The sequence below is a fragment of the Parasteatoda tepidariorum genome, chromosome 2 (assembly GCF_982258835.1).
Source record: "Parasteatoda tepidariorum strain Cologne lab strain chromosome 2, Ptep-v5.0, whole genome shotgun sequence".
In the NCBI taxonomy this organism is placed as follows: Eukaryota; Metazoa; Arthropoda; class Arachnida; order Araneae; family Theridiidae; genus Parasteatoda; species Parasteatoda tepidariorum.
Genome location: NC_141756.1, coordinates 24,160,726 through 24,176,653, shown reverse-complemented (window position 1 = coordinate 24,176,653; position 15,928 = coordinate 24,160,726). Strand labels below are relative to the sequence as shown.

Sequence of the window (15,928 nt, the reverse complement as noted above, 5' to 3'; positions counted from 1 at the left end):
ATGTCCACAAAGTTTCTTGCAGAAGTCATTTTTCATCATGGATTAATTTGTCATAATCAAACCCAGCACAGCTTCGGTATTTACTGCTGTATGTGATGTAGCTGGTCAGCACACACCAACACCTTGCCTTTAGTCGCAGTCACTGCTGTACTCGACATATCACCAAACTTCCAACTAGCAACATATAATGGCTTAGCTCATACCTCTTTGCATTTATTTTATTGCCTTTCCCAGTGGTATTGTGCATAGTTCCATTTTGAGGGCTGCTGTTTCAATTATTTTAGTATGGCCATAGAAATACATCGGAAATTTGGATTTAAAAATTCAGTTAAAATTAAAAATCAGGATTATTTCTTTGAATTTTACAATTTCTAATATATGTAGGCTCTGTTTATTGTAATCACTTTGGGACACAATTATTTTGATAATATTAACTGATTGATAATGATAAACAAATCACAAAATTAGGTACCTATTTAAAGCACACATACTGAGTTTGAAATAAAAAGAAAAAACACTATATACATTTACACATTACATTACATTACAGTACAGTACATTTTCTTTAAATTATAAAAACATAGAAGCAGGATTCATATTGATAGAAGTGAAGTACAGAAGAGAGGTTAATAAACCATAAGAGGTTAATAAACCTTACAAGAGGCTAGTAAACCATATTAAGAGAAAAATAAAATAAATTAAACAAATATTAGACCATATTAGAGCTATATAAGGTTAAAATAGAGCAAAGTCAACATATTTATAAGATTACACTAGGTCTAACTCATATTAATTATGTATAATGACTTGCTCAAGAAAAATATTCATTAAAGAATCAGGCATGATTAATTTAATATTATAAATAAACAAAACATTTTTTTAAAAAAGACAAAAGTTTAAAATTAATTTATTCTTAACAGGTAAAATACTGCAAAATTTTAAGTACATAATTTCATGTGTAAAATTTTATATAGTAGTCACAATGTTTTCTTTTTGATAATTAAACAAATCAAGTGATGTGATACTTACTATACTGGCAACTAAGATTAATTATTTGGATTAACTTCTCCGCCAAGCTAACATTATAGTAGTGTTTTGTCTACAAAATAAAGGTCATTATTAGTTTCAATACAAAAAAAACCATTAAAATAAGAAAATTTACAATTAAATATATCAGAGTTATAACAAAATGCAAAGTGAATAAAATTATTGTAAGTTGTTAAAAGAATTATTTAAATTAAAATGTTAAATTATGGCATGATGGTTATAATGGTAAATTCTTAATAGTAAAGAATTTATTTCTCTTAACTAAGTTGTACATAAATCTTTTTTTGACACAAGCCTACATAGCTTACCGAATGAGATCCTTCACTCAAGGTTAAATTTTTTGATCTTACAATTTGTTTGTTTAACATTCATTAGCATACATACAAAAAAGTTTTTTTTATATGTTTTTTCTTCCTTCCTTCTTTTTTTTTTTTTAAAAAAAAGAGCAAAAATAATGTTTATGGGTGATTCTTAGGAAACATGATAATTTGAACCAAAAAATTTCTTCAAATTTAAAGTCTTCAAAACAATCTAAATTTTTTTTTGTATATTTACTTAGTTACATTTATTAATATCTTACAGACAGCAGTGTAGTTTATTGACATTTACTCAAGAAAACAATAAAATAGAAATTCACCACATTTTGAATGCCAGAAAAATGACATATTAGCATAGAAGTTTGAAAAAACAGTCATTTTTAGCCATTAGTAAGTAACAAAACCTAAGCCTTTACGTTAGATGGATCATGAATAACTTAAATTCTTTTATCTACTATAGAAAGAATCAAAAAAATTTTTGTTGCTGATATGTACAGAATAAAATTGCGTAAAATAATCAATCATTAAATTAATAAATAATTTTGATTACATTCAATCTTATTACAATCATACATAAGCTTGGTATTAGATTAATATTTGCTTTCTCTCCTTAGAGTATTAGCAGAAATCTCTGGTAACATTTCAATGTCCTGGTATTCATAAGCCAGGAAAATGACAGCCAGGATAATGACAAATTCACCATTTTATAGCATATAACTTTACTTCAAATTAATATTTTAGCGTAAGACGTTTATATTCTGCAGAAAACAACAGGAATTCTTAAAATAACTCAGATAAATCAATGTAGTTTATGTTACTAATGACTTCAAGAAGCCAGGAAAATGACAACACAAAAACCTACTAAGTGAAAAAAGTTTAAAAATAAATTTTTAACCAGTAAGTCGGTTCTTTATTCATGCAACAAAACATGTTCAGATAGGAGGGTATCTAATCAATCTATTAACATAAGATATTGATTGATGGCTCTATCTATTTTGGTTATAAACCACTAAATAAAAGTAGCCAGGAAAATGACAGATTTTCCTGTGACAAACAAATTATTGACAGAAAAAATTCTTTCAAAAGAAGTTTTTGTAAATAATGCCCTCCGCTTATATTCTAGAAATGATTAGATATAGAAAAATTTATGGGAAGTTTTGAAGCTGCTTATTATTGGAAACATTGTTTGTGACATGCCAGAAACATGAAATTTTAAAGTTCAATTTAATTTTTTTAATATACAAAATAGTCGATGCTAGTACTAGGTTATTTAAAATGCTAACAGCAATGCTATTTATTACTTTTTTTAAAAAAAAGTTCTTTTAGTAGTTTAGTATTAGATCTTGGTGCAAGTGACTGTAAATTGTCATATTTCGTGAGAATCACCCTTATACAAACACTTAAGTAAGAGAGTTATTTACAAAACAAACCAGCATTAATAAAAAATAAAAATTAAAAAAAAACAAACCTTTAAAGCAATTTTCAACAAATACATTGCTGTTGTAATACAGGCAAACCTCAGTCAGCTTACCTCAGTAAGCAAAAACCATGATATAAATTAGAAGTATCCAGTATTAATAATAAAGATATATCGGCGAACAAGAAAATATTAAAACGTAATGATTGAGTTAACACTGAACATTAGTATAAGCAAAGTGATATTATCTAAGTTAATAAATACTAAATGCAAGAGCAAGTCCTTAAAAAAAAATTTATAACAATGTTATAAATGTTTAAATAAAGTATTTTCTTATGCTTAGAGATTGGGGAAAACTTTTATTTTTCTTCAGAAAAATAAATATGCCTGGGAAGAAGAAAAAATAAAAAAAGCTAACTTTGTTTAGTAATTTTTTACTTATGTAATCAAATTTTATAATAATTAGTTCTCATCAAATATGAACTTTTTTTCTCCCTCTTCAATGCTTATTGTTCAGCCCTTCAGCATCCTGTTAATTTTTGTCAAAATTTGAAGGGATAAAAATACATGCTCAATCCGAATTTTTACATGCATTGCAGGCAATATAATTTTCGATTACTGACATGGAAGGCAGAAACAACTGCTCAAGATTTTTGGAAAAGTTAAAAGAAAATCATAATCCAACGGTAGATTATTAATAATTGAAAATGATGATACATACATAATTAACATAAGAAGCATACATGCATATATTTTTCAGTAAGATAAAAATTTCAAATGTCAAAACTTACTTCAGACTTATCAGATGGCATTAAAACAGTATCTAAAACATCCTGACTAATTCCTGAAGAAAAAAAAAATAGATAGATTAATGCATCAATACATTAATATAAAATTTTTTTTCATGAAATGTTTACTAAACCCAAAATATATTTGCTGTTAAAACAAGCAACTAGATTAAACAACACATATTTGTTTTATAGTAGCAATTGTCTAACCCGAAGAGCCTGAGTACCAGTTTACTTATAAAAATAAAAGGCATATTCTTCGATTGATTTAACTTACACAAGTGTGAAATCGAAGCAAATTAAAAAATCACTGCTTGACTTAGAAAGGTTTGATGAAGGTTTCAGAGTTAAGAAGTAATTTAAACTTAAAATAAATTAAAATTGAAGCTTATGCACGGTTCATATTAATTTGTTTTAAACTCAACAAATCCCATTTGTAACAGTCAAATATAAACTATAATTTTTATATTTAAATATACTTCAACAAGAAATGCAATTTTAAAATATTTCATCATATATATGGAGAAATAAAAAAATTTAATACCTGCATGAACGCATAGGTATATTTAAAATATTTTACTTCAAATTCTACTTGCTACACTGAATACTATTAGGGTAAATTTCAATTACTATATTAATCAAATAGAGTTAACCTGGGAGAAGTATTTTTCACATCCCAAAATGTCGTATTAATTTTATTTAGATTCAATTTGACAGCAAATTGTTTATAAAAAATATATACAAATGAACTTTAATACATACCAGCTGAAAAATATGTTCCAAATAGATTAAGCAATGAAATTAAAATTAAAAAAAAGTTAGTACTATAATATTTTTTTAAATATAAAAATTACGAAAAAAAGCATATGATTTGCGAAATACATAATAGGTTATGTAGCTAACAGGTTTTTTAAAAGACAGTTTTAGAATTTCAGAACAAAATATATGTTACCAAAAATGTATTTTAATCAGGTTCATATTGTTTTAACCCACAGATGGTTTTGCAGGTAAAAAGCTGTATTTTAACCTGTAGTCTTCTCCACATGGAAAAGCAGCTTTTCCATGTTATTAGATAAGTCAAACAGTGTATTGGGGAGAAACATTTCTCCCAAATTTGCCCATTTACTGAACCACCGGTGGGTTAAACACCTCTTCATGCATAAAAATTTAATTTTAAGTAAAATAGAGTTACTGTAAAAAATTTTTTAAAGCGCTTGAAGAATAAATGAAATACTTATTTCAAAATATATATATACTAATTGTAAATTCTCTCTACATCAATACCTGTTGCAATAATATTTGTTAATCCAAACAAATTTAGACAGAAACCAAAATTTATCTTTTTTCAATATAATATTTTGTGCAGCAAGAAAATTATAAAACACAGTAGCAATATTTCAGTGTTCAGATACCTGGTAGAGAAAAACCATTTTCTTATTTTATCATCTCATGGCATTTTTTTAAAATTTAGTATATGAATTTTGCGATATATATATTTCATATGGATTTTAAGATTCACCCTTTCCCTTATGGCTGTTGTCCACTAATAACTATTTTAAGGTTATTGCCCACTTCCTATGCCACCCAAACATATTCATTTTAGTAAAAATGGACCCCACTACTAAACAGGGCTGGCAGGATTTAAATTACTTGATTTTTCTTAAAATCATTTAAACAATATAATGAATATATTTTTAAGGGTGTGGTTTCACTTAATACTCGGATCTGATGGATAAAAACATTTTCTTTTATTTCTTTTTATTAAGAAATAACGAAAAGGGAAGTGCATAAATTCAGACTTAAAAATGAATAAGAGTGGAATTGAATTGACAAATTGCTTCCATATTTTTAAAGTTTGTGAGGAAATCTGGTTTCAACAAAAATAATTATGATTTTATTTGTTCAGTATTTAGTTTATATTAATATAGAAAGCTTATATTATAGTTATATTTTATTTGTTCAGTATTTAGTTCATATTAATTAAAAAATAATTTTAGCAACTTTACAAACAAACTTGAATTATATAAGTTATTATATTCAGGGTGCGTAGCCAAATCTTTGAATCAAAAATAAGCACTTTTTAAAAACTTTTCAAGCACTTTACAAAAATTTTTAAGCACTCAAAAAATTCACATTCAATCAATGATATTATTGAAAAACAAAAACTTCTTATAAAGAGTTTTAGCGTTAAAAAAAACCCAAAAAGAAACAGATGTAAATCAAAACAATCAGTACTTTCCCACATCTTCGAGTGAATTCAACTTGACCTTGAACTCAGAACAAAAGTACCCTTACCCCCTACGTCAAAAAAGTGTTAGAAGTAAAATAAAATAAACAAGAATAAAATTAAAATAAATTAAAAAGAAAAACATTTAATAAGGATCTGACACTATCCGAATTGGAGCACTCGGGTTTCAGTTTTGAGTGTGCGCGCATGCGCAAGTCATAACGTGGGTACGACATGAAGTCCGCGTGAATGATTACGTAGCAAACACCCCATTTTTCGTGAAATGCAGGGGATCCGCCAGATATCACTGAAGGAAAAAAAATTTTTTTGTGGGAAAAAAAGCACTTTTTAAAAACACCAGCTGAAAAAAGCACCTTTAAAAGCTTTTAAAAACGAAATCCCCCAAAAAGCACCTTTAAGTACTTTTTACAAACGCTACGCACCCTGATATTGTTTTTAAATAATATTAATCAATTATTATATTTTATTATCAATTATTAATCAATTATTAAATGTAAAAAGAGAAATAAACAAATAAATAAATATAAAAAAACTAGTTTAAAAATTATGATTTTGCCAACCCTGTAATTAAGCCTATTTCATGATAAAAAGTTAACAGCCCTTACTGGTTTAATTCTAAATCCTCATAATAAATTATAAAAATAACACATATCAATTATAAACTTGAGCACACAATAAAAAAATGCACTATTTTATTGCATCTAAGTTTATGATGTCTGTATAATTTAACAAACTTTAAAACTCTGTGCTTTTTTGTATTACAAATTTAATGTACACATACCTCTCTAAAAGTATTTTAATTAAGTACCTAAATTAGTTGCAATAGGAGTTAGCAGGATGTATCATTAGTTATTATTATTTTTAATCTAAATAGGAACATAGAATAAATAAAACTAACCAGGATTATATCCTAATGCATATAAAACACATAAAGAAAATAAGGTGGCATGGTCATTTTCACTACAATCTAATGCAGAAAATATGGCTTCCAAGAATGGCCTAAAATAATAAAAAAATACAATTTTTAAGATTTAATTTATAAGAGAGCAGAATACAGAGATATTAAATGTATATATGAATGATTTTTTCCCCACGATTTTTGAACTAAAGTAACCTTTTAACAGTCAATCTGAAATTTTCTTACGATATGATCTAGTCCACTAAATCGATTTTTTCACAAAATATATTAATATTCTTTGGGTATTCCATGGAAAAAGTGCTTAGTTATAATTTACACAATTAAAAGTTTATTGAGAATTAAAAGGCCAATAAAGGATTTTTTTTTAAATAAAAACACTTCTTAATATTGCCCTTTTAGTGCAATTAGTTTATAATTTTTCACTGTTCATACTTGTTAGAGAAACTTGATCTTCCAATTGAACAGATTATGTCAGGAATACATTATACAATTAACAAAATGAAGAAATTAATGGCAGTCTAATGTTTTGAACCAGTTGGAAAATATGCAGCGAAGTTTAAAAATTACAATATACACTAAAACTTTGATAGATAATTTCTATTTTTCTTTCTTCATTTGTAAGAACGATAGATATGGGAAAATAAAAAAATTGGTCAATAGAAAATATCAAATAATTGTATGAAAATGTATGCAAAAGAATAAAGAATGAATGAATTAATAAATTTAGGATAAGTATAAAAAATTATAATTACAAAAATTATGTTCTTAATACAAAAATATTATGATGTAAAAGAAGGATAAATAAATACATTAATTTTATTTTGGAAATTCTTCAAGGCCAGCTGCAAATGTTGGCAATGACTGTGGTTCCATTTTGCATTCCTCATCGAAATCACTCAACACTACTTCAGCTTTTACAACCATTTCTTGAACCAACAATACCATAAGCTCCAAATTTTCATCAATTGATGCAATAACATCAAATATTATGTTTCAGAAGTTTTACCCATCCTATACTAAATCCTCATTTTCTTCTACACTAAATCTTTTACACATCAGGAGTTAGTATTTTTTTTCTCCCAAGACAAAATATCTTCAATATTTTTTAAAATTTTGAATATTTTTTGAATGATGGGGGTAGGAATCTGCATGTTTCAAAACCAATTGAAGGGGATATTAATAAGAATGGCATTCAAGATGGGACAGTTGAAACTAAACATTATATACAGTAAAACGAAAGATGCAGGAATGATTGATCGATGTTCTACTGTATTTTAAATAAAATTATTAAAATAAATTTGTATTATTTTCAAAATAAGACTTATCCTATAAATGAATTTAAGTGTTTTGATTGTTCTTTCTTGATGGGAAAATTTAACCTACCAAAAAGGAAAAATAATAAATCATTCAAATTATATTTGAAAACTAATATAATTAGTAGAGTAAGTTAAAGAAATGCGACTGAGATCACAGAATTTTATATCATTACAAAATAGCATAAAAGTATTTTAAATAACATTAATATTGTCTACACTCTTCAGTATGACCTCCTGTTACAGCATTCCTTTTATTACAACCAATGGAAAAAATTCCATTTGCTATTTCATAGACCAAATGTTAGTTTAATGTTCATTAGAATGAACATTCATTGACTTAAATGTTCATTCCAATATAGAGACCAAAATTCAGTCATTTGATTTAGAAAAAGTTTCAAACAAATTTTTTAACCATTATTTCCTTTGATGTTATCACACGATTAATGGGAAGCACGTTAGAGTCTCCTTCAAACGAAGGAAAAGTGACCTGATACCTTAAATCCTTGGGTGGTCCTAATATATGGTCAATCATAATCTGTGTAACTTAGTAAATAATAAATCCAACAGTTATACTGTTCCTGTTCGAAAATTGAATTCATTCCTTTAATAAGATGTCGATCATCTCATATGATTTAATTTTTAATTAAAAATTGTGGTTTTCATTGTTATCTTGACATATGTTAATTATCAAAAATGGTGACCATCATATAATTTGTGGATTTTCCACCTATGAAGTATATTATTTCAAAATAATACTTTTACATATAAACATAAAAAAAAGTTGTATTATTACCAATTTTTCTGTCAGTTGCAGAATTCTTATTAAAGTAAAACATTTCTATGTTAAGACGGGTCACGTTCATTAAAGTTTATTTTAGCCATAAATTAAAATTTATGGTATTTTTAAGCAGTCATGATGTAATCTCACATTACACTGTCTGTTTTACCTGGGCACAAGGGTCATTAGATCTAGCCTCAACTGATAAATAAATCTGTTTCGAATCAGACATTGAAGATTGCAAAAGAAAATTTAAAATTATGTTTGTAAATTGAAATGAAACACTAATATTAAAACTTCAGTTTAATAGAAAAGAATTCAGCAGGCCAAAACTTATTGATCCATTTAAATCAGAGACCAGTCCAGGATTTCTAATTTGAAGTCAATTTTTGTGAAATATTTCGATTGCCAACCAATTTTTGGGAATAATTTTAGTGCAGTCTAAATTTTTGTGTAAAGGTATAATTTCTCGTAGAATAAGTTTTTAATATCATTAATAATAATGAACTTAAATTACTTAGACAAAAAGAAAAAAAAAATCATTTTAATACCTGTTAGTCAATGAGAAACTTTGCTGTAACATTTCAGAATTTTGACTATTTCTGTGGCCTTGTTGAATTGATTTCTGAGCAGCTTTTACCTTTTCCTCATCAGACAAATTGGAAGCTTCTAACAGAAATAAAAATGAAACGTCAGAATAAGCATGAAAAAGAAATTCAAATAAAATATTTAAACTATTTAAACATTTGAACAGCTGGATTTGTTATACACACTCTATACCAGTGTTTCCCAAAGTGTGGTACGTGTACCCCCAGGGGTACGGGAACAGTTTAGCTGGGGTACGCGTTCTTATGCGAATATCTAACAACAAAAGAACATTTCAAAAATTTTTTATTTAAAAACAAAGCTCTCCTTGAAAATTTACAATTAAGTATTTTTCAATTGGCTATTTTTCGATGAGTTAACAGTTAATAATTAGTATTGTTAAAAGCCAGTTGTAATTTTAAACTTTTGTGCAATTTTTTTATAGTAAAATCTACATTAATTTTTTTATTAGGGTACACAGCGTTACGAAAAATTTATAAAGGGTACACAAAAGTCATAAGTTTGGGAAACACTGCTCTATACTATCAGAATAGTATACTGTGTGTATAACAAATACACACTTCAAAATCACTTTAAAATATCTCAACCTTTTGATGCTGACGTATCCCTTTTATAAATTTATTTTCTGATGCCCTAATTACAAATAAAAATATAATATAATTTGGAATATTTTTTTTGTTTATAGAAGAACAGTCTAATAGTTACTAAAAATCTGTTTGATTCTCAGAATTATATTTGTTCTAAAATATAAATTCCAGAAAAAAGTAGTTTTAATATTTAATCATTCATTTTCAAAGATTTATTCAAAGATTCTGTAAATAAGAGAAATTCCATTGATGAATTAATTTTTCTCTTAAACCTAAAGAACTGTAAACAAATGTAAGGTTGAAGAAGTATTGTTAGGAAAATTTTACCCTTAAAGCAAAAAAAAAAAAAAAAAAAAAAAAAAAAAAAAAAAAAAAGACAACATTGTTATTATTTTATAACCAAAAATTATTAAAATAAATGCTAAATATAATATTTTTCACTTATTTTGAACTAAATTAATACAAAATAATGAAAAAGCTTAAGAGATATGTATAATGAAAATTCTGCATCAAAAGGTTAATAGTCTACATAAAATGCTGTTGGCATAACCTCACATTTTATGAAAATAAAAAACTTTAAACATATTAGAACTTTTTTTTTTACTGCTTTTAACAAATTTTAATGAAGCACAAAAAAGTTTGAAATTAATGTAAAAATATTCAATTTTAGAATAAAAATTAAATTTAAATTTTAGTCTTTATAGATTACAAAATCTTCAATTATTATATAATACTTGAATTGAAATAAAAAGAGATCTTTTCAGAAAGCGTATACTAATTTAAGATTGAATTTACAAGTTTAAATAAAATATACTACACTAAATTCAAATATTGTTAAAGAATGAAACTGGAAGATTTCATGTCTGAAGTTATGTTAATTATTGAGTTCAACATTTGTAATAAATAAGAGGCATTAAATGTTTGTAATACTTAAGTACAAATTTTTCTTAAAAATGCATTTTATCAATTCATTTAAATTAAACCCATTATGCATTCTGAAATTAAAATTCATATTATTATTATAAGTAGAACATTTTTAAATTACATTTTTTGGTGCACACCATAAAAATAAAATTGGACAAAATTTAACCTGGAGAAATTATGAATTTATTTTTACGAAGTCAGACTGAATATTTTTACTCTATATTATGACGCTTTGACAGAAGCCTATTATATTTCATTTACTCAAATACCGAAAATGACACTTAAAAAAAAAATGAGGATTGGAAATCAATTATTCAGTATCATATTTTATTTATCAAATTAAATCTTTTGATGTGCAAAACTCTATTTTCTTGTACAAAATCAATGTCATCAAAACTATGATTATGCAAAGTTAGCTGTTAAGCTAAAAAATATTAATTAATAAGAGGTCAGTGAGTTTCTTTGATTGCAGTTAAGAAAACATTACAATGTCAATTAGACAGACTATATAGCAAAGACTAAAAAATATAAACTCAGAGGTAAACGATATTCTTTTAACATTGCAAATTGAAGAACAGCAAACAAGTATCAAGAGCTTTAAGGAGCTATATAGACATATGCAAAGCGTTAGAGATCAAGTTTCGTAAGAATGAAATGAGTACTCTCTTGGGTTAAATGATAAGTTTTTCTTGTAAAGGATCAAGAAGAATCTGAATCTATCTGGCTGAACAAGATATAAATATCTTTTTGTTAATATTGTAGTCAAACAAAAGACAATAAGATTTGAATTTAAACAAGAGTTCTATTTATAAAGCAATTATACTATTGTATTTATCACTAAACACAGTAATAAATTCTTAAACAGAAGAATTCACAAAAATTAATAGCAATTCTGAACTGAATTTTTTTCTTAATAAAATGTCAGATACTGTCATGTTCACATCTACTCAAGAAATAAAATAAAAAAAGTCTCATCTCAATAGCGTAGCTCTTAGTTGAATATAATTTATTTGATGCATAATAATAACATCTTAAATTAATTTCAAGGTTAGATTATATTTGAGGCAATTAGAGTAGAAATCAAAGTTTTAAATGCATATTTAGTCACATTTGTTTCAAAAAGATTATTTAAAATGGAAAATAATTGATTTATTGGCATTAACATTCCTTCAATATAACAGGACTTACATTAACAATGAAAAAATGAATTTAAAGGAAAAAATCAAGAAGAAAAAATTATTAATGAAAATTCATGTTTGAAAATCATAAAATTAAAGAAAATTTTACCTTCAGGGTTGCTTCCATCAGTATACTGATCATTATTTCTGATTGCTTCCTGTTCTTGGGCACCCAACAATTGTAAAGGGGAAAATGATGAAGAGGCATCATTGGGAAAACTGTGTGCCTATAAATAGCATGCATATTAAATTTATTAATGCAAAACTAATGATTTGACTTTGACTGAAATACATAAAAGTTAATTTTACAGACCAATTTTAAATTATAGTACTAAGAGAAATTAATTTATTTAATGACTAAGAAAACTAGAAGAATTTATTAATGGTGATGAAACTGATGGTCTATATTGTACTTTATAAGCTTTAAAAGGAGATCTATAGTTAAGGCCAATTTTTAAAATCTTTCATTTAAAAAAATCATTTACTTTAATAGTTTTCAGGTAAAAAAGAGATAATTGACATTTATGGAAAATAATTTGAAATGTTTAAATTAAATTCTTGCGTGTTGTGTGATTTTTCTAAATACTCGAAATTTTTCGGATAACTTGTATTTAACTGGTTTTTGTACTTTCATACTATTTTGTTGTTGTCAAAACTTGTAATTTTGTCACAAGTTCTGATACAAATTTTTATGCCTAGAAAATTGAAAAGATTAGCTAATGACCTAATTTGGCTAAAATTGCAGCTTTCTCATACATACAGCAAATTATATTTTTCGAAGCTAATATTATGCAAATGTGAGAAAAGGGAACATTTTGGAGCAGGTTGAAGCAATTATATCAAAGTAGTAGCAATTTAAGACAAGCCAAATTTATAACAGACACCTAAACAATTACTGCTTCTGAAAATACTTATCTCTACTAGATTTTGAATTATATCATTTTATAACATCTCTAACATAATAACCACGACACAGCAAAGGTAATCTTTTTTCTAAAGAAAGAAGAAATGCAAGAAATTAAAAATTTTCTAAACATTAGATGTTAATTTAAAAATTTGGGAAGAAAAATGAATTTTTTTTTGCACTTAATTAGAAATAATCTATGGCCTGTATAGCACCAATATATTTTAAGTCATAAATTGTTAGACTACTTTAGTAAATATAAGTGCAAATTCTCCTGTCAAGAAAAGTTTTTCCATTAAACAACACACAGAAAAACTAGTTTACAGTGTAAGAGGCTGAACCCTAAACTCAGTCAGCAAGTTTTAACAGTTTAAATTCACTACACTAATAAAATAGAAAAATTTCTAATTACTGAATAATTAGTTATACAAATGTAATTCTAACCATAAAAAAAATCAAATGTTTTAAAAGATAACTTTACAAATACAATAAAAAAATTATTTCATGATGTAATAGCTAAAGCACAAAGGTTACAAATATTTCAAAATAGCAAATTCAAACAATAAACAAATCTATTATCATTAAAATAATAATTAGAAAATTTTTGTATGTAAACAATTAATAATAAGAATCCTTTATGAGGATTTTAAAAGTGCTACTTACAACAATATTTTGTGAGCCATTTGCAAAAAGTGACATCTTTGCATTAAGTATAATATTTGCAAGTTTTTGAACAAGAGGCTTGTGAGATACTATCAGAAAAACCTACAGAATAAGATATTTCTTCAATAGGAAAATTCAACAACATAAAATCCATTAACTATTTTCAAATGTATTAAATGAAAAATGTCATGGGTTCAGGTAAAAAAATAACTCCAGTCAATTTTTTTATGTAAAAATAATTGGACACATTATTAGGACATTGTTTTCCAATAAGCAATTGATCCATGAAAAATGTTCTTAAAGCACTTTCAATTGATGTACAAACTCAGAAAAATATCAAATTTAAAAATATAAAAAAATCAATATAGTGCAACATTTATTCAAAAAGACATAAAAAATAATGGCAATAAAAGAACATGAATGCCATAAAAGACACATCACGTTCAACACCAGTTAGTTGGAACCAAGAGAAGTTGTAAAACTGTTACATTACACACACAAAAAAAAAGAGATAAGAGGTATTTATCATAGATATAGCTAACACTATTAACTGATTTTTATTTAGTCTTTTATTAATTGCCCTGGTCAGAGACTAGTAACTCAAGTTATTTTAAAATAGTTATTATATTATTCATATAGTAATTTGTAAGACTTGAGCTAAACCATTAACTTTTCATTCCCCTCCTGGTAAATTTTACATACTTTACTACAGAATGCTCAATTACATTCTTGAATCATGCAAAAAACTTAGCACATCTAAATCCAAAAATACAGTTTTAAAAGCATTTTTATTTCATTAATTTAAAATTAACAGTTCTAAGAAGAAGAAAAAAAACAGGAAAAAAATTACCTAGATTGAATGTTAAAAAGAAAGTATTTGTTCAATTCGAGAACAATTTTGTTTCAAACATTCTGATCAATCTAAATTAAACATCCTTTTTATTATTTATCACAACAGTTTTTTTTCATAATGAAAGACACAAACAATATTACAATGATTATTAACACTAGAACTAAGAATTAGTATTACTTTACCTGAGACAGCAAAAATAGAGACACTATAGGACTAACTCTAGACTTTTCTTCCTGTAAAAGTTAAAGAAGAAAATTAGCTTATATCAGAAATATATGTTGAAATATATACTACAGTAGGGAACCGATTATTCGGAATGATCGGGACCATCGCTATTCCGGAAAACTGATTTTTCCGCTTTTCTGAATAGCTACAAAAAGCCGTTTTTTTTTATTGTTAAACCCAACTAAAAAAAAAAAAACATTTTTGGATCTTAAAAAGAAGAAAAAACGATGAAGTAATACACTAATGATTATTTCCAAAATGATGGTAAGGTAAACATCTTTCAAAAAAGAAAGAAAAAACCTAAAATCTTATGAGGAAAAAAACACATTTTTAAAAACACACACACAAGTTTATGCTTTTAAAAATGGCGGGAAAATTTACCGAATTTCGTTCCGGTTTTTTGGTTTCCGGATAACGGGTTCTGTACTATACAATATTAATAGACTGTAGTAAAAAATCATAAATAAAAAATACATAAATAAAAGGTTAAAGACAAAATTAGCATACACGGGAAAAATATATTGAAATATATATTACAATATTATTTAGTTGTAGTAAAAATAAAATAAATTGTATCCAAAAGTTATCGGCAAAAATTAGTTTATTTAGGTTGTAATATGTATTATTTTATCCTTTAATTTAGTTATGATAAACCTTATTCAATGTGAAATAACATAAATTAATGGTAAACTGTTTACCTCAGGACTTGAATTAGGAATTTTTTGTACAAGAGAATATACATATAACGGAACCAGTAATTTATTCAACAAATGATCAGTAAGAACATCATTCAAAGCTTCAATATGAAGGCACAATATATCATTCAGATAATGCAGATGATCTAAATGCTCAGCAACTAGGTCAGCCAATTTAGTTTGCACTTGTAATCTACAAAACATGAAAATTTTAATTTAGTATTTCTGAAAAGTGCAAAAAAATTTATTTATATAGTTTATGCTTTTCCATTAGAGTTACCTTTTCACTATAACAACTTATAAATTAAATCCCATTTTTACACCATAAATGTAATATTATTTCAATGCCCTATAGTAGTGTTTCCCAAACTTATGACTTTTGTGTACCCTTTCTAAATATTTCGTAAAGTTGCGTACCACTAATAAAAAAAATTATGTATTTTTTACTAGTTAAAAAAATTTT

At 25.8% G+C, this 15,928-nt stretch overlaps 1 protein-coding gene across 2 annotated transcripts in view; it reads right to left on the bottom strand.

Annotated features, from left to right (window-relative positions):
- The window catches only part of ema (C-type lectin domain containing ema), a 45,057-nt gene that overhangs the window by 15,973 nt on the left and 13,156 nt on the right, over positions 1 to 15,928 (bottom strand). For both annotated transcript variants that reach the window (XM_043046956.3, XM_043046957.3), the window contains 8 exons: positions 15,469 to 15,658; positions 14,728 to 14,778; positions 13,693 to 13,794; positions 12,235 to 12,352; positions 9,382 to 9,499; positions 6,716 to 6,816; positions 3,573 to 3,625; positions 1,030 to 1,099 (listed from right to left, as the gene is read on the bottom strand). In XM_043046956.3, coding sequence (XP_042902890.2) covers positions 1,030 to 1,099; positions 3,573 to 3,625; positions 6,716 to 6,816; positions 9,382 to 9,499; positions 12,235 to 12,352; positions 13,693 to 13,794; positions 14,728 to 14,778; positions 15,469 to 15,658 — 803 coding nt within the window. The remainder of the gene's footprint in view (positions 1 to 1,029; positions 1,100 to 3,572; positions 3,626 to 6,715; positions 6,817 to 9,381; positions 9,500 to 12,234; positions 12,353 to 13,692; positions 13,795 to 14,727; positions 14,779 to 15,468; positions 15,659 to 15,928) is intronic.